This window comes from Carcharodon carcharias, chromosome 6 (genome assembly GCF_017639515.1).
Source record: "Carcharodon carcharias isolate sCarCar2 chromosome 6, sCarCar2.pri, whole genome shotgun sequence".
NCBI classification, from domain to species: Eukaryota; Metazoa; Chordata; class Chondrichthyes; order Lamniformes; family Lamnidae; genus Carcharodon; species Carcharodon carcharias.
Genome location: NC_054472.1, coordinates 21459748 through 21483315, shown reverse-complemented (window position 1 = coordinate 21483315; position 23568 = coordinate 21459748). Strand labels below are relative to the sequence as shown.

The following is a 23568-nucleotide window of genomic DNA, read 5'->3' as shown; positions in this document are numbered from 1 at the left end:
ACACTATAAAATGTACTTATTTTCCATAATTCCAGTAGTATTTTGCAAAGCATTAGTGATATCAACCCAAGACTTTCTAATGATTTTTAAAACAAAAGCATAATACTACGGATGCTGGAAATTTGAAATAAAAACAGGAAATGCTGGAAATACTCAGGCCTGGTAGCATCTGTGGAGAGAGAAACAGAGTTAATGTTTCAGGTTGATGACCTTTCATCGATGAACATTCATGGAAATGTTCACACTTCATTGGAGACATTCAGTAATGTTTCATATTACTTCTGCACCTTACACCCTATTAAATTTAAACATTGCATAGCTAATTGCATTTATTCTCCAGATGACAAACCCTGCTATACAGAATGACTTCAGTTACTACAGGAGAACTTTAAGTCGTATGAGGATCAATAATGTTCCAGTAAGTCAGTTACTTATTCCCTTTGGAGTTCACTCTGATTTGATCATTGTTTTTAATTATTTATATATCATTTTGAAGAATACAACTAGCTCAGAAGAGGCCTGAAAATGAACTCAGTATTTTGCTATCAAGTTATAATTTACTGAACAACATAAATGGCAAGTTGATGTGTTCTGCCAAGGCAAAGTGTTATTTTTTGGCAGATGTATGTACTGTATTCATTGACAGTTTTACAAATGGTGGCATTACTTTCACTGTCAACTTGGTATCCAATTAAATTTAGTCACTTTGTTTAAAGGCCCGGTTGGGAACCATGTGAGTGACATTGCAGCTTGAAATGCAAAATACGCTGCTTCCCCATTGATGGCTGTTCCTTGAGCTGCCTGGGCCCTAAGTTCTGCAATTCCCTCCCTGTTCTTGTAAACCTCTCCAGTTCTTCCTCCTCCTTTAGGATGCTGTTTAAAATCTACAGTTTTGGTCAAATGCCCTACTATCTCCATACGTTGTTCAGTTTTTTTTGTTAACACTTCTAGGACTTTGTAAGCACATTAAAGGCACAAATAACTTATAAATACAAGTCGTTGTAAACAAAATGGAAAAATAAAATCCAGGATTGTTGGTCATCCTGCCTTTTAAATTTTTCATTAGTACCAACTTTCTGATGCTTTCTATAGATATGTTAAATGATGTAATCCTTTGTGGCAAACCTGCATCTATAAGCACACAACTATCATCCAGTTTGCTACTATGACCTGAGGATGTTCTTTTCTAGATAAATCTGGTTCTGTCCCTGTTCCATCTGAAGTGGTTTACATCATTCGCAGCAACATTCTCAATTGTACTTGTCATTCTGACAGTTCTAGGACAAGCGCATCAAGCTTACTTTCACTTTGGTTATCCGGATTTTATGGCCAAGAAAAGCGCTATGCGTCCTAGTGCACAAACCATAAATTTTTGGAATTTAGTTGGAAATATTATCATACAATTGGATAAAGATGGGCTTGGAAATAAGATGGTCAGTGTGCCTGTGGAGTTATTACAGCTGTGGGTAGTGCTGCATGTTGCCCTGTTCAAAGGAAGAGCCATTTTTGCAACTGAGCGTATACTGTATTAGAAACGTGATGCATTGTTGGCTTGCAACTTGTATCTCTTTAGAAGACACAGGCATAGTTATGATAGATAGGGGAAATGTGATTTCTTTTAAAAAAGCAGCTAATGCTCCCCTTTTTTGTTTAGTGTGGGAAAAGCACCTTGGTAACTCTGTGAATTGAGTATAATGTGTCCAGGTGAAGAGGCCATAAAGAAGCTGCAAAGGGATATAGACCAGTTAGGTGATTGGTCAAAAATTTGGCAGGTGGAGTATAATGTGGGGAAGTATGAAATTATCCATTTTAGTAGGAAGAATGGAAAAGTGAAATATTGTTTAAAAGGTGAGAAACTAGCGATTTGGGTGTCTTTGTACATTAATCACAGCAAGTTAATATGTAGGTACGGCCAGCAATTAGGAAGACAAGTAGGATGTTAGCCTTTATTACAAGTGGTTTGCAGTATAAAAGTAAGGAAGACTTGCTAAAATTATATAGGGCTTTGGCGAAACCACACCTGGAGTGCTGTGTACAGATTTGGTCTCCAAACCTCTAAGCAAGGATATATTTGCCTGAGTGGTGTTCTTTCCTAGATAACTCTGGTTCTGTCCTTGTTCTATCTGAAGTAGTTTACATCAGGGAAAGATGGCTATCCTGTGAGGACAGATTGAGTAGACTAGACCTATATTCTCCAGAGTTTAGAAGAACGAGAGATAATATTGAAAACTATAATAGTTCTTGGTGGACTTGCCAAGATAGATTCTGAGAGGCTATTTTCCATGCCTGATAAATCTAGAACTAGGGTCTTGGTCTCAGGACAGGGGTTGGCCATTTAGGTCTGAGATTTGGAGAAAGTTCTTTATTTGGGGTTGTGAATCTTTGGAATTCTCTACCCCAGAGGACTGTGAATGATCAGTTGATTATTTTTGGACACTGAGACGATAGAGTGGGAAAGTGGAGTTGATGTAGAAGTTCAGCCGTGATCATTCTGAATAGCTTGAGGGGCTGAATGTCCTACTATTTTTTTTTACTGTTATGTAATAAGTTGTTAATGCTGATTTTCAATTGCTCTTCCATTGCACAATCCTTTTACATGCAGTCTATTAGCTTAGTGTTCATTTTTGTTCAGCCTGCTTTCTTCACCCTCCACTTCTCACCGTTTTGCACATCTTAGTTGTTAGTTAAATTATACTTTTGTCTGATAATCATTGCATGCCTCAATAGTTTCCACAGCATGATTTATCTCCCTTCTTGAAGATAGTTACAATTGCTTCATTCTTGTAGTTGGGTGGGAATTTTTTTCCTCCCGAATCCATAAGATCAGTGCATGGAGTTTTGATGTGAGCAAAGGCCCACCAGCTTTTAAGACCTTAGCTGGAATACCATCAGGAGCTGTAGGCTTTGTCGTTTTTCATCTGTTCGATTGCTTGTTGCAGCTCTCCCATCGAGATGGTGGCTTACTCATGGATTCCACTGCAGGGTACGGGGGATAGCCTAGAGAGTATCAGCTGCCACTGTGGATTCACGGTTGAGGAAGTGTAGAAAATGTTCTTTCCAACGTTGGCAAATGGCATGGTCATCCTGAAGAAGAGAAGCATCATCCTGTGTGCCAAGGGGATTTTATCCATTTGACCTTGGTCTATAGATGGCCCTGGTGGCTTCAAAAAAAGCTTTGCATGTCATGATGGTCAGCATGTTGTTGGACCTCTCAGGCTTTCTCTTCCCTCTTGTCCATAGCAGGGAAATTCCTGACACACTTTCTTCTGAATTGCCTATGTCATGTGGCTGTGGAAATCCTCCCAGAGACACGGTGTGGCTTTAGACCTTCCAGGGGCATCTTTGACATGTCTTTGTTGTGAGACAAATCCAAGAAAAATATCGAGAACAACACCAGGAACTTTTGCATTTGATTCTGCAAATCGTGAGACCCTGTGGATTGTGCTCCAAAGATTTGGATGTCCAAGAAACTTCTTCACAGTCTTGCAATTGCTTCATGATGATATGACTGCAACTGTCTTGAGTGGGAGATCAAAACAGTGGCCTTCAAAATCCAGGCCAGTGTCAAGGGATAGCCGATAATGAATCATTGCATACCACCAAATGTGCAAAATCCTTATGGACCCATTCAGTATCAATTTAGTAAGCTTGATTAATATTCACAGTAGCATTTGTGGCTATGACCAATGCAGGTCAAATGCCAACTTGCTTTCATTTTTTCATGAAGCATGACTCATTACTGTTGGTTTCCTTCAGCACTACCCATACCTTAAGCCCCAGTTCTATTATAAACAGCAAGTTGGCAATGTATTGATACTCTCAAACAGACAATTACAGTTTTAGATAACCAGAGCAACAATTACTTGGAGAGAAATATTCTACTTTCTTTATGGTTGGTTGACACTGTGCCCTATTTGTAATATTATTGGTCGTGGTAACAATTTTAGAACACCTCAGATTTAGAAAATGGGTATTTTTTTACACTTTTATTTTGAATTGGTTAATCCTCGTGCTTTTAAGGAGAAATGCCACTTAACAAAACCACATTTCAGAATTTATTTTTAAGATTTTTCGAGTAACCTCAAGGAGCACTCCCTTAAAGATGGGTCTCTTTAGTAGAAGCCAGATGCACAAATTTGTATGAATTCAATAAATGGAGGCGATTTAGAGGATAATAAATGTTGCACAACAGTTTTGCAATTCTTGTGTTTTAGAACAAAACTTTGCAAGTGATACTTCATTGGTACTTTCACATAAAATTCAGCATATGGAGTAATGAGGTTTAAGAATTAATATTGCTGAAATGCAAATATTTGATTCCTGTTCTTTATATATAGGCAGAAGGAGAAAATGAAGTAAATAATGAACTGGCCAATAGAATGTCCCTGTTTTATGCTGAAGCAACTCCAATGCTGAAAACCTTGAGTGATGCCACAACAAAATTTGTTTCGGATGTAAGTATAATGTACCGACAGTTCAAGTAGAGAATAAGGCTTTCTGTTCTATATTCTATTCATTGGCTGAAAGACGATAATTCATTAATTGTGTTCTGTACTTTAGAGGATTCACAAATATTAGACCTAGTTCAATGTAACAATGTATTGATTTAAATGACCAATAATGCTGCTCCCTTCATCTCTCTTGTAGAACAAGTCTCTACCCATAGAAAACACCACTGACTGCTTAAGCACTATGGCAAGTGTATGCAGAGTTATGCTGGAGACACCGTGAGTAGGGCATAATGCTTCTTATTGATAGTTGTATCAGAGGGGTAAAGTTTTAAAGACATGTAACCAAATCTTACTAGAGTAGGGCATCTGTTAGATGTTTTCCTGCACCTTTCAACTTGGATGTACTTGCTTTATAACTTGCTGGAAGTGTGAACTGCTAACAGTGTGGTGAGGCAGTGGGGCAGCTGGGCGGTAGGACCAACAGTGCATCTCTTTAACAAATGATATTTAAGAATTGAGAAAGAGTGAGAGAACAATGAGGAAGGAGGGTAAATGAATAGAATCAGGTAAGTATAGAAAAAGAAACAGATCGGATTAAGATAGAGAGAGAAAAGAGACAGAGGAAATGGAAGAAAATTACTTCTGAAGTTTTTAAAACTGTTGATTTGTGACATGCAGGAATGAGGCTCAGCAATTTAAATTGCTCCCTTTCTGAGCTGGAGAGATTGATGCAGGTATTAGCAATCATCACTTAATTTAAAGGATGCATATAACATTAGTACGGAGTCCCAACTTTCTGTGGAGAGCAATTGATGTGAAAATCCAGCATATAATGGAGATGTCATTTGTACGAGGGAAATGGTGGAGCAGCAGAAATCAACCAGCAAGTTTTGGAGATGCCCAATTCATGGTGTATCTTTTATTTCCCTGCATTAGCTGGCTGATTGGCACACCATTGATTTTCCAGGATGATTTGATCTATTTTATTGGTGTTTGAGGGGCCCTGTGTAAGAATATTGCAAATTGGCTTTTGAATTTCCTACATCACAACAGTGACTACATTTTAAAAGCACTTTGTTAGCTGTAAAACGTTTTGGGTGTCTTCAGGCTCTGAAAGACACTGTGTAAATACAGGTCATGTAAATTTTTGGAAACTGATTCATGCTCATGAAAATCCAAACTTAAAAACAAAACATAGAAAGTATGTCATCAATGAATGCAGGGCAGGACTCCATGAAGAAACGTTTTTTATTAAGAGGGTTTAATATCCAGGCAATAATTCACTGGTGGGCTGCTTGTCTCAAAGCTGTTTGAGAGTATTTCTCATTTCAGGTAAAAAGATGCAGCAAAAAATAAATAGTTAAATTGCTACTGGGAGCAGAGAGGAGCTCTGATAGAAGCTAATTTGTCAATGATGAGTCCTACTTGCCTCCAGCCAGAAAATTGATTCCCTCATACATTTTAACTTCTAGCACTGACCCAAATTATAAGTTTCTGGTTAACAAATTATATTGTTAGAAGGAAAGTGCTTATTTTTTTCAACCATTTCAACTTTGAAAGCTACTTTTGGTATACTCAGCACATTTAGTGAACAAATCTAAGCAAATTCTTGAAGCAGTCAGCCTTTCTGTGTTTGCATCTCTTTCTTTTGTAATTCTTTCGAGTATAAACCTGTTTCCGATGAAGTTACATTGTTTCATAGTTTGTCATTGTGAGGTTTGAACGCTTGATACTCTTTTTTGAGTAAACCTGTTTCCATCTGTTTCAGATGAAGTTACATTGTTTCATAGTTTGCCATTGTGAGATTTGAACTCTTGATCTTAGGGTTACAAACCCAGTACCATAACCACTTGGCTATTTAGGCCAAGCTTTCTGTGTTTGTATGATGAAAGTGATACTTTAGCAATTCTTACACACCTCCCTGATGATTGATTTGGTACCTTAATTAGCCTGATCAAGTTCAGACCAGCCCAACCTTGTGAGATGAGATAATTGGATAAGCAAGCCAATTAGTTGAAATCATTTCCAGAATTACTAATAAATTGATATGTGGTAACTTGCCAATCTTTTAAAAAAAAGTTTTTTTAAAAAAAGGTGAAATTAATATCTGGTTTGTTTTTCCATGTGCAGGGAATACAGAAGCAGATTTGCAAGTGAAGAAACAGTATCATTTTGTCTGAGGGTGATGGTGGGTGTCATCATTCTTTATGACCATGTGCATCCAGTTGGGGCATTTGCTAAAACGTCCAAAATTGATGTGAGTTCATTCTGCATTGCATCTGATTCTGCTGCCATTGTGTTTTGAAACTCTTGTTTTCAAGCAGTAATAAAATATTTGTATTTGGGAATGTTCTTTGTAATGTGAGTGCCATCTTAGTAGGCAAATTATTCCTCCTCAGCTATACTTTCCACCATATATTCCAAATAAGTTGCTATAATGAAACTAGGCTTAAATATTTGTAAATATATATGTAAAGCTACACCAAACTGCTTGAAATAATTGTGAATCTGTGGAAATTAATATTACACCTATTGAATTCTTCCCATAGATGAAAGGGTGCATAAAAGTCTTAAAGGATCAGCCTCCAAATAGTGTAGAAGGCCTTCTGAATGCTCTCAGGTAATTGAAAACAGTTGGGAAACGTGCTGGAACTTATATGTTCATACATCAATAATGTGTTCTGCAGACTGGCACCTTTGTAAAGGGTTTGAATATCTACTAATGAAAATGGCACTCTGGCTACCAAATTCAATTTATTCATGTTAGAAGACTTAATATTGAAAATATTTTATATTTGGGTTTAAAAATGTGTATATAATATATATAATTGCAGAATAATATTGATCATTTACAATTTGGTACATTTTTATAAATCAATGCGGGTCACACGTTGCATATTCATGATCGCCTTCTCCATCTTACCATCTCATGTGGCAACGTAATTCCCATCATGTGAATCACAGATAAGACCATCTCTGATCATTTCCTTGTGTCACTCTTCATCCATGTCCCCTTCTACCTTCTAATTCTACCCCTAGAAAAATTGCTCTCCTAATTCACACAATAGCATTTTCAATATCCCAACTGACTAGCCTTTGAGTCGCCATTCACCACGCCATTTCTGCATCTACCAGTGTGCTCAACCACAATGTCACCTCCACCTTTGAATTCCTAGTGCCCATCAAAGCCATTACTCTTTCTCTCCTTGACCGATCCCCCCCACAACTCCCCATCGCCCAACCCCAGTACGGCCTTCGTCTCCGCACCCTTAAGTGCAGGGACACAGACTTAAGGGGTTATGGCGGACAACTGGTTTGACCATACATTGCCAGAACTACCTGGTCAACATTAAGTACTATCTAGTCCTGCTCTTGTCTGCTAAAACTGCACACTATTCCAGGATGCTTGTGGAATACAAAAATAACGCCCATTTTTTTTGCCACTAAGATTAAGAACATTTGATCAGCTGCCTCTGCCACTTCTCTCCCTTTCCCTTACCCTTTGAGCCAAACCTTATCTTCGATTGCCCCCTGCCATGGCTTGAGCTCACATCTTTCTCTTTCTGCCTTATCTCCCCTCCTGCCCTCTGAGTTCATCTTGTCTGTGAGACTAATCTCCTGCTGCCTCGACCCTATTACCACTAAACTGCTGACCAACCAATTTCCCCTCCTGCTCTTGATATGAATCCACCACCATCACCTCCTCCTTGAAAACCAACCCTGATTCCTCCGTTATTGAAATTACTGCTCTACCTTTAACACCCCTATACTCTCAAGTCTTAGAAGGTGCGGCCACCTTGCAAATCTGTGCCTATCTTCCTCAGAGCTCCATGTTTGAATCCATCCAATCAGATTTCTGCCACAGTATCGAAAATGCTCTTATCAAAGTCACAAGTGATATCTCATGTGACTGAAAAAGGTCCTCGTTGTCTTTTACAGCCTGTCCGTAGCCTTTGACTTGGTCCACCATACCATCCTCCTCTAATGCCTCTCCACCGTCCAGCTTTTTCATTGGCTCCATCCCTAGCAAAGGAGGTGGTGGCGTAGTGGCATTGTCACAGGACTGGTAATCCGGAAACTTAGGGGTAATGCTCTGGGGACTGTGGTTCGAATCCCACTACAGCAGATGGTGGAATTTGAATCCAATAAAAATCGGGAATTAAAAGTCTAATGATGACCATGAAACCATTGCTGATTGTCATAAAAACCCATCTGGTTCACTAATGTCCATTAGGGAAGGAAATCTGCCGTCCTTACCTGATATGGCCTACATGTGACTCCAGACCCACAGCAATGTGGTTGACTCTTAAATGTCCTCTGAACAAGGGCATTTGTTAAATGCTGGCCGAGCCTGCGATGCCCACATCCCATGAATGAATAATAAAACCTATCCAGCCTTGGCTAGAGAATCATCTTCAATGGTTTCTCTTCCCATTCCTTACTGCTAGCTCTGGTGACCCCAACGATCTATTTTTGGTGCCCTGCTATTTCTCACCTGCATGACTCTTGGTGACATCAATCAAAACCACAGCATGGGTTTCCACATGTACTCTGATGACACCCAGTACATTGTCTCTAAATTATCAGATTGCTTTTCTGACATCCTGTACTGGATGAGCAGAAATTTCCTCCAACTAAAAATTGGGAAGACCAAATCCATTTTCTTCAATTTCTGCCACAAGCCCTGTTCCCTAGCCACCAACTCCGTTCCTCTCCAGGCAACTATCTGACACTGAAACAAACTGTTTACAATCTACAACAAGTCACCCATGATTATTGCAGTACCTTTCTTATATGCCTCATTTATTTCTTTCAGTATGCTCGGTCCTACCATGTTAGGGAGCCTATAAACTGCTCCCACAAGTGATTTCTTGCCTTTCCTATTTCTTATCGCCACCTAAGCTGATTCTACGTCTTGCTCTTTTAAGCTAAGATCATCTCTCACTACTGTATTAATGTCATCCTTAATTAAGGTAGCTACTCCACTATCTTTTCCTAGCTTCCTGTCTTTCCAAAATGTTGAATATCCTTCAATATTCAGGTCTCAACCTTGGTCACCTTGCAACCATGTCTCTGTAAAAACTATCAGGTGATACATGTTTATTTCTATCTGCTAACAATTCAACCATTTTGTTATGAATGCTGTGCACATTCAGATACAGAGCCTTTAACTCTGTCTTTGTACCATTTTTGCAATCTCTGGCTTTATCTGCTGGTGCTTTTGTATGCTCTGTCCCTTCCTGCCACACCTTGGTTATATCTTGTTTCCCTTTAATTTACCCATCTCTCCTTACATGATCCCTTTCCCCCACAATTTAGTTTAAAGCCTCCCTATTTATACGACTCGCCAGAACACTGATCTCAGCATGGGTCAGTGATGCCCATCTCAGCATTACAGCTCAGTTTCCCCAGTTACTAGTGCCAGTGCCTCATGAATTGAAACCCATTTCTCCCACACCAGTCTTTGAGTCGTGCATTCATCTCTCTAATCTTATTTACCCAATGCCAATTTGCTTGTGGCTTAGGTAATAATCTAGAGATCATTACCTTTGAGGTTCAGCTTTTTAATTTAGCACCTAAGTTGCTCATAATTCTTAAGCAGAACACCTTTCCTAGTCCTATCTATGTTGCTGGTACTTACTTGGATCGCACAACTGGATCTTCCCCCTCCCATTGCAAGTTCCTCTCCAGCCCTGAGCAGATGTCCAAAATATGGCACCAGGCAAGCAGCACGGCCTTCCAGACTTGTGCCCTCGGCTACAGAGAACCCTGTCTATCCGCCTGTCTCCAACTACTACAACATCCCTGTTTATTCCCTCCACTTGAATAGCTTCCTGTACTATGGTGCCATGGTCAGTATGCTCACCCATCTTGCAGCCCCCCCATTCTCATCCAAACAAGCTGCAAGAACCTCGAATCTGTTGAATAATTGCAAGGGCTGAGGTTCTTCCATTCCTATCTTCTCGATCCCCTTATCTGTCTCAATCACAGTCATGCCCCCCTGTGCCTGACCAATGACCAAATCAGAAGATCCTATCCTGAGGAATGTGATGGCCTTCTGAACAAAGTGTTGAGGTAACTTTCCCACTCCCTGATACATTACAGTCTCTGAAGCTCCGCCTTCAGCTCATTGACTGAGCCAAAGCTCCTTGAGCCATGGACACTTAATGCAGCTATAGTTGCCAGGATCTCACTGGTGTCCCTCTCCATTTTAAGGAGATGCCTGATGACAACACTTTCTTACAAATACAAAGATCAAGCCTTGTACCTTTTATGTACTGGTCCTTGAGATGCAGTTTGATAGTGTGAATGCATAGAATTTATAACACAAACAGGCCATTTGCTTAATTGGTCTGTGCTGGTGTTCATGCTCCATACAAGCGTTCCCCCATTCTTTTTTATCTGTATCTGCATATCCTTCTATTCCTTTCTCTCTGCAAGTATTTAATGAGTTCCCCCTTAAAGGTAACCATGTTATTCACCTCAACTACCTCTCGTGGTAGCAAATTTCACATTCTAACAAGTCTCTTGGTAAATAAGTTCCTCCTAAATTACTTATTGGATTTATTATAGTTATGATGCCTAATTTTGGATTTCCCCACAAATGGAAGCATTTTCTTTATATCTACCCTATCAAACCTGTACATAATTTTAACAATCACCTCTCTTTTCTGGATAGAATTTTATTAAAGCATATTTATTTCATCCATGTAGGATTGTGTAATACCTCTTTACAAAATAATGTGTCACTATGCCTGAGGTAAATTCATTTAATATGAAGCATTCTTTGAGAGCTGTAGCATTCTGCTTTCCAGGTACACCACCAAACATTTGAATGATGAGACTACCTCCAAGCAAATTAAGACAATGTTGCAGTAAAGCATAGCAACAGAGCTGGCTACAGAGAACAGTATTTCGCAATGTTCGAGATGCAGAGATATGTTTTTAATGTTTAAAGAATGCAACTGCTTTTTTCTTTGTTTTTTAAAATGTGTTCCTGCTCTTTAAAAAATCGCTAAACTTATTTTCTGTGCCAAATTCTCTAAAAATGACAAAGTGCAAAAAGTGTTTACTTTGTTTTGCGTTTGAATGAATGATCATGGAGCACATTGGCAGCTACTATTCCAAGTTGGGTGTCTTTGTATGTGTAAGAAAATTCAGTAACTTGGCCTAAAAGACAAAGAAAATCTCTTCTGTTTCTATCGATTAATATTTAATACAGCTTCTGCATGACAAAATCTTTTCATGCTGTGTAAAACTTAAAAAAAAGTCATTTTCTATCGCAGCTTCATCGTGTGCAGCCATTAAAAAAAATTGAACAGATGTTAAATTAACTATATATGTTTTATTGTACAAAAAGGTACCTAGCACAACAGACTACAAATTATAGTACAGGTCTGTTTTGTTAATACTTCAGTTTTCATTGACTCATTTTGTACGAGTGTATGTAAGTTTAACATTCATAAAACTAACGTTAAACTGTGATGTGTGCGTAACAGATGCGTATGCATGTACATGTAAAATGGACAGCTGTTAGTCAAATAAAATGAGCTTTTGTTTTTCTAAAATCTGACTGTTGAGACTTAGAATATTTATATCTTTTTCTGAGCATCATTGTGTAATTTATTCACTCGATGACTACAAACCTACCCTTTTGAATTCTAGATTTGCCCTATATCTGACCATCTACCATATCCATCACGAATGTCACACTATTCAACAAGAATAAAAATACATTCATTTAAACTGATTATTTTCTCCATTAAAGAATAGATTTTAAATCTGAAGACAAATATTTGTCACTCTGCTCACTTAGAATGAGACCCATGTAAAATGTATATTAAAATATTCAGCAAAATCCACTCATAAATAGGATTATGGAAATTTGGTTATTTACATAGAAACATAGAAAATAGGAGCAGGAGTAGGCCATTCGGCCCTTCAAGCCTGCTCCGCCATTCATTATGATCGTGGCTGATCATCCAACTCGATAGCCTGCTCCTGCTTAATAGCTGTGGTCTACTGAAAGCAACCTGACAATACAACAGATATCATAGTTTACTGCTTATTGTAAAAGCAATTTATACAAAATTCCAGCTGAACAGATTTAGGCTATAACTAGATAATTTGCTATTGTTGTACATGTTGATCTATTGCTCTCATTTGGTGATTCAATGATAAATATAGAATCTGAGGAAATAAAATATGGAACAAGGGAAATTCATTAAGTCTGTTCCTCCCATCATCCGCAATGAATTCGTGTTAAAGACTACTCATTCAGTCTATTGTGGGAGACACCATTATTAGGAGTAATTGGTAACTTGTTAAAGATATATCAAATTTCTCTGAGCCAATAGGATCATCAAGTGAAACACCATTATGATGTAGAGGATATGGCCAAGTAGGTTTGCCATTACCCTTGCAACCCTTAATTTCATTCTTAGCTTCTTAATCTAGAAGTTAATGTGTTAACTGCTTCTGATGCATCATTTATTATTCACAAGAAGCTGATTTGGACAGAAGTTATCCGGTGCTGCGGTACTGAGTTCAGGACTGATGCAGATATGTAAAGGAACAGTCAAATTTAACAAGCAAACTGTAAGCTTTGTGGTTTGTTTGCAGCATGTAGACTCTGTGCAGTGCTGGCAAAGCAGATCTGCTAGGTTTTCTAATGCTGCAATGGAACTGCAAATGCATGAAATGGAGAAAAGGACTCCCCTGCCAGCATTCTGAAGAACCACATCCACAGATGTAGGGATTTGGAATGTGATTAATAAATTGGCAGCAAGACTGTCAAATTGTCGCAAAGTAGAAATATACATTTAGCATAATTTAGTAAACTAGGTGGTAATTAACAAAGTTTAACAGATTATACTTCCCGTTCTGGCTATGGACAGCGGAGCACACAAAAACCCAGTCTGGATTTGTCTTGCAGACTTCTCGAAACTCTGACTTTGTCTTAAACTTTTGTCTCTTCGGTTCTTCTGAACCCTGTTCAGGCTTCTCGTACTTTTTGGATCCTGAGTAGAGGTAGTTCCTCCTTTTTGGATCTGTTTTCTCTCCGCTGCAATGAACATGGTTTCGATTTCCTTTGTAAAACCCTAAGTTAATTAGTCCCCTCAATTACAAACCATTTGAGCCAATTGAGCAGTTAACAGAACACAGTTGATCTTTGATTGTTCTCTGCCATCTGGCGTTAGCTTCTAATGAACCACAATCCTAAAGAAGACAGTTTTTACACACCCAGGCACCTTGGCTGGCATTTTATGGCCCCGTCGCAGTGGGGACAGGGCTGTAAAATGCGGCAAGTCATTCTAAACTCCATTGACTTTGGTGGGAACGTAAAATCCTGCTGGCATAAAATCCCACCCCTTATCAATTTATACTAGTTCTGATTAGTCCAATAGTTCAAAGCAATTAGAAGCAAGTATGCAAGTGTAAATTACAAAGGCTCGCTTAAAGTCTAAATTATAGTGTTTGAATTTATACAGATGTGTTAAAGTTGCAGAATTTGAATATATGGTTTAATTGTTTTATGCAGTTTCATTCTGAGGCATGAGCCTCTTACACAGAGCAGCCAACAGAAGGTGGTGGCACAATATGCCATTTTTTGCCTAATTTGCAAAAGATGTTTAGATTTGAATAGCTAAAGTAAGTTGATGAAGCAATACCTTCTACCAGGAAGGATGTGATCACACCAACAAGGGTATAGAGGGGGGGATTTATGAGGATGTTGCCAGGAATGGGAAATTGTGTCCATGAGGGAAGATTGGATAGGTTAGGGTTGTTTTCTTTGGAATGGAGGATGCAGTGGGGAGATTTAATTGTGGTGTATTAAATTGATGGGCCCGAATAGAGTAGATCAGAAGGAGCACTTTCCCTTAGCAGAGAAGTTAATAACCAGTGGGCATAGATTTAAAGTATTTGGCAGAAGGATTAAAGGGGAATGAAAACTATATTTCAGCTGGGGTGGTTGAGGCTCTGGAACTTACTTCCAGAAAGAGAGGTAGAAGCCCTCATTACAATTTTTGAAAAAATTTGGATATTGTTACAACCAGGTGTGTAGGGACAAACTGGCTCCCTTTATTCAGCCTCCTTGGTTGGTTGCAACAAAGATTTCTAAATTTATTTTCCCTGTAGATCTCTATCCCAGTCAGAAAGAGATTCAGGTTTTTTTGAAGGAATAAAATCAGCATTCACTGCAGTAGACAGGACTTGTTCCACAGTTCCACTATTCTCTGGTGGGTGGAGGTGGGGCACCTTCCTAACATCTAACCTAGTTCAGAGTCTTGCATAACTTTGAGATTCCCTGGTCCTCCCCAACCTATTTAGTTGAAACAATGTGCCTACATAAAACAATGCCTTCCCTTCATCATTTTATAAATCTCAATTAAATCACCCCTAAGTCAACCTTTAAAGTGTAGACTCACCACTCTTTTAACCTACCCCGCGGCACCCTCCCCCACCCCATGGAAATGACTGTTCACACTTGCAAAATTAGATTTTCAGGGCCATGGAGCTTGTTCAGTTGTACCTATGGCTTGGTACAACATTTAAAATCTCAGTTCCTCTGATTGAACAAGGCTTGATTTTATTATTGCTCCTCACAGTGAGAATAATGTTTAATTGGTTGAATTTCACAAATCTGTAATTTCTAAATTATTCCATTTGCAAAGACTGCAACAGCGCACCCAGTGGAGCATCAGAGTATTACTGATAGCAACTTCTGGTTTCTGTATTTAATGGGGTGTGTGCAGACAACAGAAGGTGCTGTCCGTTTTGCACAGTAATAGCACCAAGTGCTGACAGCCTCACTTTTATTATTTCTGCAAATTCCCTTTCTTGTCTTTTTGCCTACTTTTAAGCAAAAGTTGCTGTGTGAATGATCAATTTATGGAGTCATTTGAACATGCCCAAAACACACACTGCTAGATCTGGTGTTGACTTATGGATAAGTCTAGTGTCCTGCAGTAAGGATCATTAAAACTGCAGTCCACACTTTAAAGCTAATACCTACAACACAGCCCTTGGTGCGAGTATTCCTGAGCATAATGAGAGGATTTCTTGAGCTCTTGGTCCAATTTATAAATGTTCTCTTGTCTGACTTTGACATGCTGGTAGACCAGATGGAGAGAACCATTACTCTAAACTTCACTGCTTGGAAGCCTGTTCCCGTGTAGATCATGTCTATGGTAAGTGAGGTGCTCATCAGCAGATGCATGAATTGGCATGGGAGTGGGAAGGGAGTTGGGGGCTGTCATCTCAGGGGAACACTACAGCTGATCAATTTTACAACTAGTCGCAAAGGCAAATTGATTAAGCAAACCAGGCAGCTGCTGCAGCAGCAGGTGAACTAGGCAGAATCCATTGCAAGGCTTTGTCATAACCCAATGCAAGGGCATAAAGGGCCTCATAATCCCATGAGCAGACAATGTCTTGTTCTTTCCATTAGGAAATTACCCAGGAACACTAGATCTGGTTCTAAAAAGCATGCACCAAAGGGAAACAGGGAAATGATTGGGCATTCACTAATCATTTTTGGGGAAATAAATTGAGTGCATTTAATTTCAACTTTGTCTATCAGTGCAGAATAAGGAAGGTTTAGCAGTGAGGAAAAGTTTCTCGGGTGGTTTGGATATTGAAGAGGATAATATGGTCAATGTTTTGATCTCCTGCATGGTGCACAGATCTGTTTTTTAAATGGCTGAAAAGCTTTCTGCAGCAACATTGGTTGCTGTCAATTTGTCGTCTGCTATGGGTGGCACTCGCTCCCTCCTCCTCTATAATTAGGCCTCTTTAGATCCAACATTTTGGAGTGTAAAGCATAGACAATGATGATCTTAACAACCTTAATAGAGCTGCACTGCAAGGCATACATGATTATCCAACCATTTGAAATGATGTTTCATGATGCTAATATGCAGATGCATGAGTGCAATTACACTACCTTAAATGTTTTGATCATGGGTCTTGAAAAGGTATCATTAGGACTGCAAAGGATAACATTTGTTTCCTAGAAATCATCCTTCAAGTCTACCTTCTCGTTTAAATAATCCTGCTTTTAAAATAAAAGAAATATGGCTGATGCCTGCAAAGTGAACATTGACCTGCATGATCCTGTGACATTGGTCAATGACCACCTGGACATTGATAGTTTGGAAATCCTTATGATTCTTGAATGTCATGGTATTGGGTGAAGTCGTTCAGATGACTACATGGAGGCCAACAATAAAGCTGGGGAACCTTGCATTGTGAGAGAATTGCAGGGTCATCCTACTGTACTGTTGCTTTTGCCTGGGGAAAATGATTAAGGTGTTTACCCAGGTGAACAAAGCATCAAGGAACAGCTTGACAAATCTGTGCATTGTGGATTGATATGATAATGTGAAAGAATCCAGAATGGCCGAAAGTGAGGATATTTGTTATACTTTACTACTGGTGGGGTAGTCCCTGGGCTGTTTGCAGCAGGTAAGACAATTCTGTCTTTGCTTCCCTTCTAAAGTTAAACCTGTAAAATTTCCTCTCCCAACACATGGAAATGCCACATAGTAGATAAATGGACCACCAAAGAGATGGACAAACACCCTCAGCAGTCCCTCTCCTCCCTCCAAAAACTCAGCAATACAAGAATCATGGAATGGTTACAACATAAAAAGAGGCCATTCAGTCTGTCATGTCCATGCAGGCTCCCTGCAAAAGCAACTCAGTGGGCTGGATTTTAGTTCCAAGATCCCTATCCCGACACTGGGCTGAATTCTAGGTTGGGAACCTGGAAGTAGACATGGCAGGACCCTGGAGGGAGTTTTTGAGGAGATGCCGAATTAAGAAGGTGCCTCCAGATGGTTAAGGTTTGCCAGGCTGATAGCACAGGCAGGAGGGCCAACAGGAGTGTGGGAAGGTCTGAGCAGCCGGCAGTCCCACTGGGAGAAGTGGGCACTGCCACTGTAGGTGGAAATCACAAGGACGCCTCTAGGTGGAGGTGCCCTCTGAAGATTTATAAATTGTCAAAATGTACTGTGTCCACAACTGCCAGACCATCAATGCAGAGGGGCACCCACAGGATAGCCTGTGGCTGCAGCTGTCACCATTGTAGCCCGGGCTGGGTTGTTTCGCAGGATGCACCACTGGCCTTTCCCAGCCTGCTAACAGGAGGCCGCCACCATTCTATCTACAGGGTCCAGCCACATTGGGGGTGGGTGGCGGAGAACCATGGGGAGTCCTGTCCACCATCTGGAAAATCCAGAAAGTATGTGAGGAGCACTTTCAATTGGCATTATAATTGGTTACCTGCTGTTGGTGGGTTGGTGGTCATTATTGCACCTTTGATAGACAATTTAAATAGACTGGATATGTGCACTGTGGTATTCATGGGTAAAAATTGAGACACAGGTGCATCACACTGCATTTGGCAATATAAATCCTGGATAATTGGTGATTAAAAAAGACTGTCAGGAGAATCCAGTGCTGCACAAGAAGCTGACAAAATGTGATAACACCATTTCTTAGCATGTATCCACCATTGGTGCCAGTGCAAACCATCTCACAATCTACATTGATTTTAATCAATATGATGAATGGACATTTATGAGTATGAAACAAATACCTCACTTGTGGTCATGTTATCGGAAATTAAGAGTTCAAGTATCATTTAGGCCAGGGTGAGTGGTCAGTAAGATGTTTGATTGATTCAAGAGACAAAGTTTGGGTGACTAATTCAGTCAGGCAGACCTTGAAGATGGCATTGTGTGGGGCCACTGCAATATTATAGACAAAAAGTGCTAAATTGTATGGAGAAATACATTAAGATTGGTTGATTTGCTGATTGTTTTCTCTCCAATTTTAATCATTGTTGCATAGTTTTTTAAATCCAGCAGGTGGCAGACTTCTACAGTGAACTGATTCAGTTGTGTTAATCTGGGGTTGGACTGCCTTTAGCAGTATTTCAAAGGAGAACTGGTTATCTGGGACATTGACAATGCAGAAGGAAATTGCATTTTAAGCGCTCATAAGAATGTGAATTTTATTCCTATATCTTTTAGTTAATAACTTCAGGGCTGCATGAAAACAAATGAAAATAAAAGATGCAGAAGGTCAGGTAAAATTTATGTGGTTTTGCAGATCAATTTACATTTGTCGGGTCATTATTCTTTTTAAGCTTGGTTCTAACCAATCCTTAACATGCATTGCCCATCTGCAAATGATGCCACTTACGACGATACGTGTGGTTTTAGAGGTAGGAAGACTTTTGTGTTAACGATGTGTTTTCACTTTCCTGCACACATGGAAAAAATAAATTTAAAATATATGGCCAGAATTTTCTGCTCCAGTGGGCAGTGGGCAGGTTGTGGTGGCATGAGTGGACAATATGGTGAGAAGACAGCTTGTGATTGTCTGCTCCACCTGTCAATGGCGGCTGCGTTTCCCGCTGCTGCATGTCAGGAACTTAATTTCAATACATCAGCATCTCATTATAAGCCCTGCTCACTGGAATCATCCCCCCACGCTGGAGCATCCGGGCACCTCACACCGATGTGTTTCACAACTGTACATAAGCGACGTGCACCTGGCAAGCTGCACTTTGCTCCCCTTTTTAATTAGACATCCAATTCTAATTTTTTATCCCCCGTTCAATGAAACCCCAAATGCTTTCTACATAAGGGGAGCAGTAATCATTGGTTATCCTACTGGATTGGCAATAAGTGTGTGTGAATTCAAATTGCACCATGGGAATAGGAGAATCTGTATCGAGTTTCATTTGTCTACCTTGCTTCGTGCAGCACTTTCAGTCATCAGCACCAGGCTTCGCAGGCAGCACCACATCACTTTTAGAAGGACTCATGGGCAACCTACCTACCAGACCAGCCGTAAGGAGTAGCTTTTCAATGGCTGCAGGGCTAGGGCTTGCTTGGGGAAGGGGAAGAAGTGGCCTCAGGCAAGGCTGCAGGGTGAGGGCTGTACTGGGGAAGGCGGGTATCCCAGGGTGTGAGTGTGTGGGGGCACATGTTGATCTGTGCAAGTGGCCTCAAGATGGTGAGGGCTAAGGAGACAGTCTCCAGAGGAGATGAGGCCAGATGAAGTTGTGAGGGTACTTGTATGAGAATGAATAGTGATGTCCCTTGAGCTGGCACTGAGGGAGATGCCAGTGAATGTGTGATGGCCTTGTGAGTGTGAGTTTAATGTGATGAGATGGTTGCCTTACCCTAGAGGCATGGATGAGAACATTTATCCATTTCCTGCATTGCGTGGCCAACCTCTTCTGAACAGCGTTGGCACTAACCACCACTGACACCGCCTCCCAAGCCGGGGTGGTGAGGTTGCTGGAACTCCTGTAGCCAGAGTGGGGGGTGGAAGACATCTTGGCGGGCTTCCAAAAGGCATTCCAGTGACGGGTCACTGAACTCTCTTTGGCTTTCAGGGCCACGTCCTCAGTGGAGCGGCCCTGGGCTGCAAACATTGGGAACTGTGAGTGCGGCTGCAGTTTGGATATGGCACCCGGAGCGAGGAATCGGTGAGGTAATGGCATGGCGATGGATCCAGAGGCTGCCACCAGAGAGACGGCGTGTTTCCTGTGGCTGCAGGATTAATGAGGCGGGAAGCGGACGAAAACCTGCTCTTGCAGCCAGCGGGTAATATGTCATTTTTCACGCCTGCTACTGCACTTAGCACAAATCTGGGATGATTCCGCCCTATATTTTAGTCCTGTACTTATCTTTTCTCCTATTTAAGGTACCAGGATTTTTGTATGTATTCAATCTCCTTAGATCTTTCTTACTTTGCAGGGAGGAAAAGTACTTTGGTACCTTTTAAGCCCCTTTTTGCTTTTCTCTCTCCTCTCTAACTTCCTTCCTAACCTGTGAATAGAGTCTATTTTGTTTATGTCTCACTATTTTCAAAGATGTCAAATATTCACATAGATAACACTAGGTTTATCTGTAAGCACAGTTGGTGAAAGTTTGTGCGTTGTTCCAGTCATAGCAATAGCTTATCCTGATGCCAAATTTGCTGTGAACCCCTATACACAGCACCTATTGTAACCCAACAACATATTCAACAGGATTTAATTTGGACTCCAGGGATTAATAAAACCCTCGATCCACACAGAACCACATACATGCCAGGGACAAGAGAGTTGCTTTGCTCTCATGCAGAATGTGCAAGTCTTCCTTCGGGAAAGTATAAATCAGATCTTTTAAAAATGAAACTGCAGTGTGATGCTGCAGCTTTTAGTGTTCAATTCAATACCGTGTACTTTTCATGTCTTTACTTTTCCAGGTTTTACTTTAGTTTTTTTTTAAAATTTGTGCTTATGGCACCAAATTGAATAGTTTTTTTAAACATATATCTATTTGGCTTTTGTGCTAACCCACCTTTTAAATAAAAGCATGCTATTAGTATTCTAAAAGGGTACTTCGATTAGGAGCCTTTCAGTGCATGATTAGATACTGGTTTTATTCAGTATTCACTGTGTTTTGAGCATATTTTTTTTGAAAAGATTCTTCCCAACACATTCTCATGTGTATCTAATTGCTCTCCTTTTCAAAACAAGGTAGATGATTTTCTGTGTGCTAAGGGTTCTTTTAATCTCTAGAGCCAAAATCAAATCCCTTAAAAGTGTTATCATTAGCGTCATTATAGTGTTAGTACAATTTTCACCATGATATAATATGCAGGGGGAGATATGTTAGAAAAATGCTTCTGTCCTCCAACACAGGGATCAGGCCAGTCTTTGATATTCACCAGTTCCATTTTGATTCTCATGACTGTATATTGCTTCCCAGTTTGATTTTCTATATCTTGCCTCCTCTTCTCCCCCCCTCCATTTCCTGCGCTTGCTTCAGTGAAAGGCTTTCTTTCCCAGCCTGAGAACAATTAATTCCTTTTTTTTCCTCCTTCGCAGTCACTCTCATTTCCTCACTGCTGCTCTGTCTGTCTGTGCTGAGTAAGAGAAACAGCTGGCAGGAAGATGGCTGACATTCCTTTGATCTGCATAATCCCTCGACCCCAGCATTTACACCGGGGAGATGGAATGTTGGCCCACAGCCTGTTGCTGACTAGCTCGCTGAGATCAGCTGATGATGCTGTAAAGAAAAATTGCGGATCCTCTCAGTGTTCTTTGGCCTCTTACCTTGCACTCTATCCTAATGCTTTCCACATTCTCTCATGTCTGTCACCAAGAAAGTATGCTGCCTAAATCCAGACCTACTGAGATTTGTTATTATCTGATATTTAAAATCAGAGCAAACACGAATTAAATGGATCAAAATGTTTTTTTTTTGACGAACTAAGCTTTCCTTTTAATCCACCTTTAATGTTAATAGCACACATTATTGATTCCAGTTAACACGGAAGATATTGAAATTGATTAAAAGAAGACACATTTCTTGGAGTTGGATAGGGCACTAACAAAATAGCAAAAAGAATCAAAGTATAACTATGTTTTAGAGCAAAATCTCTGAATAATTAAACACACGGAGACCTGAACACTTGGTGAGATGTTGCAATGTGGTGCGAGATGAAGAATGCAGAAAAATTAAAGACCCTGTGATGCCCTATTAGCCATTCATAGCAATTCTGTGATAGTTGGAACAGCCAGGTTGCTGACACATGCATAGAGCATCTTTATAATGTTGTCCTGCAGCATCACCTTGCAGTGTTCAAACACATTTGATGATCATGGTCATGGTGAGCTCACTATGTTGGGCACGTTTGTGCTCTTGCTCATAGCTGCAGGAGAACCATTGTTGGTCCATTCCCATTTCCAAACCGGTTTCATCTTTGGGCTTGGAAAATCACTTTGCCAACTTCACACCGTATTAACTCCCATATGTACCCGCCCATATTAAAACCCAAGACCTAGCAATGCATTTCTCTCATTTTCTCTTATAACTGTAGATTTCCAGCAGAGGCAGCTTTTATCTCTTTATTGCTGAAGTTCAGCACTCTTTCCAGTGCCAGGCAATCATCGCTGCAAACAATTAAAAAAATAGCAAAATGAAAATACTATTATTACGACTTATCTATTGGATTTTGTTGCAAATTACATTTTATGCAATACCCAATCACTATTTATGTATGGTTATTAATTATACATGTAGTAAATACTCTGGTACTTTTACACTGACGTATCATTGCAGAAATTGGTAACATTTGTATTGAAATTCCATCAAAACTGGAGAAGATGGCATAGATTTAACCTCACAAATTCTGCTCTCTCCACACCACAATCCGCACCCCCTCAATTTTTGTCCCTCCTCTCCTGAAGGCATGGTATGCAGTTTGACCAGCCAAACAGGCATCACAGTGCCATCTACTAATTTCCTCACCCAACAAAAAGCTTACTTACCAGCAGGGGTCGCCAGACACAGTTTGGCAGCAAGAAAGCTGGCTGTCTCCCTCTACCCGCCATTGCCTCTCTAACCTGGCAGCTAACACCATAGCCCACTGATCTCCTAGGGAAGAATTTTCCGCTCGGTGCGTGGGCATGTGCCCGGCATGTCCCGATGTCATCGTGCACTCACACGATGTTTCGGTTGGCGGGTGCGCCCAGGAGTTGGATCCACGTCTGCCATTAATTAAGAGACCCAGTCAAGGCCCTTAAGAACCCGACTGACGCAGATTTTACGTTGCCCTTGCGATTTTGCGCCCGTCGCATGGGCAAAACAGGCAGGCGGGCAGCCGACAATTTGCAAAACCTTATCCAAGGGCAGGATAAAAAGGGTCAGCAGCATTGCCGGTGTGAAGTTTTGGAGATAGTTTGCTGTTGGTGGCTTATTGGTATTTGGCAGTTTCGTCTCTGTCTGGGGCTTCATTCTTAGCATTTCCAGGCTTCATTTCAGGAATCATTGGTGTCTCCAAGGCCCCGGAGGATTCAGACCGTGTGGACCCTTCCAGGTATCAGACAGCCCTCCCTTACCCTGGTAATGGGGATTATGGTCTCCGCTGGTGGCACCTCCTCTGAGGAGGAAGAGAGGGTCAGGAGGGAGAGAAGGCCAGGTGTCCCACTGCAGCTTCCAGGGGAGAGACCTGTGGGAGGACAGGCACAGGCACAAGGGTTGCAGGGCCAGCAGGTAGTCCAAGGCACATGGGGCTGCAGAAGACGCCACTATCCTGCTGCCAG

General features: G+C 40.6%; 1 protein-coding gene across 23 annotated transcripts in view; it reads left to right on the top strand.

The window, feature by feature from the left end:
- Window positions 1-12019, top strand: part of fam49bb (family with sequence similarity 49 member Bb) — a 227028-nt gene extending 215009 nt beyond the window's left edge. For all 23 annotated transcript variants that reach the window (XM_041190326.1, XM_041190343.1, XM_041190344.1 and 20 more), the window contains 6 exons: window positions 341-418; window positions 4338-4454; window positions 4648-4727; window positions 6582-6708; window positions 7001-7071; window positions 11267-12019. In XM_041190326.1, the coding sequence (XP_041046260.1) occupies window positions 341-418; window positions 4338-4454; window positions 4648-4727; window positions 6582-6708; window positions 7001-7071; window positions 11267-11330 (537 nt within the window). In that variant the 3' untranslated portion in view covers window positions 11331-12019. The remainder of the gene's footprint in view (window positions 1-340; window positions 419-4337; window positions 4455-4647; window positions 4728-6581; window positions 6709-7000; window positions 7072-11266) is intronic.
- Window positions 12020-23568: the final 11549 nt, after the last annotated feature.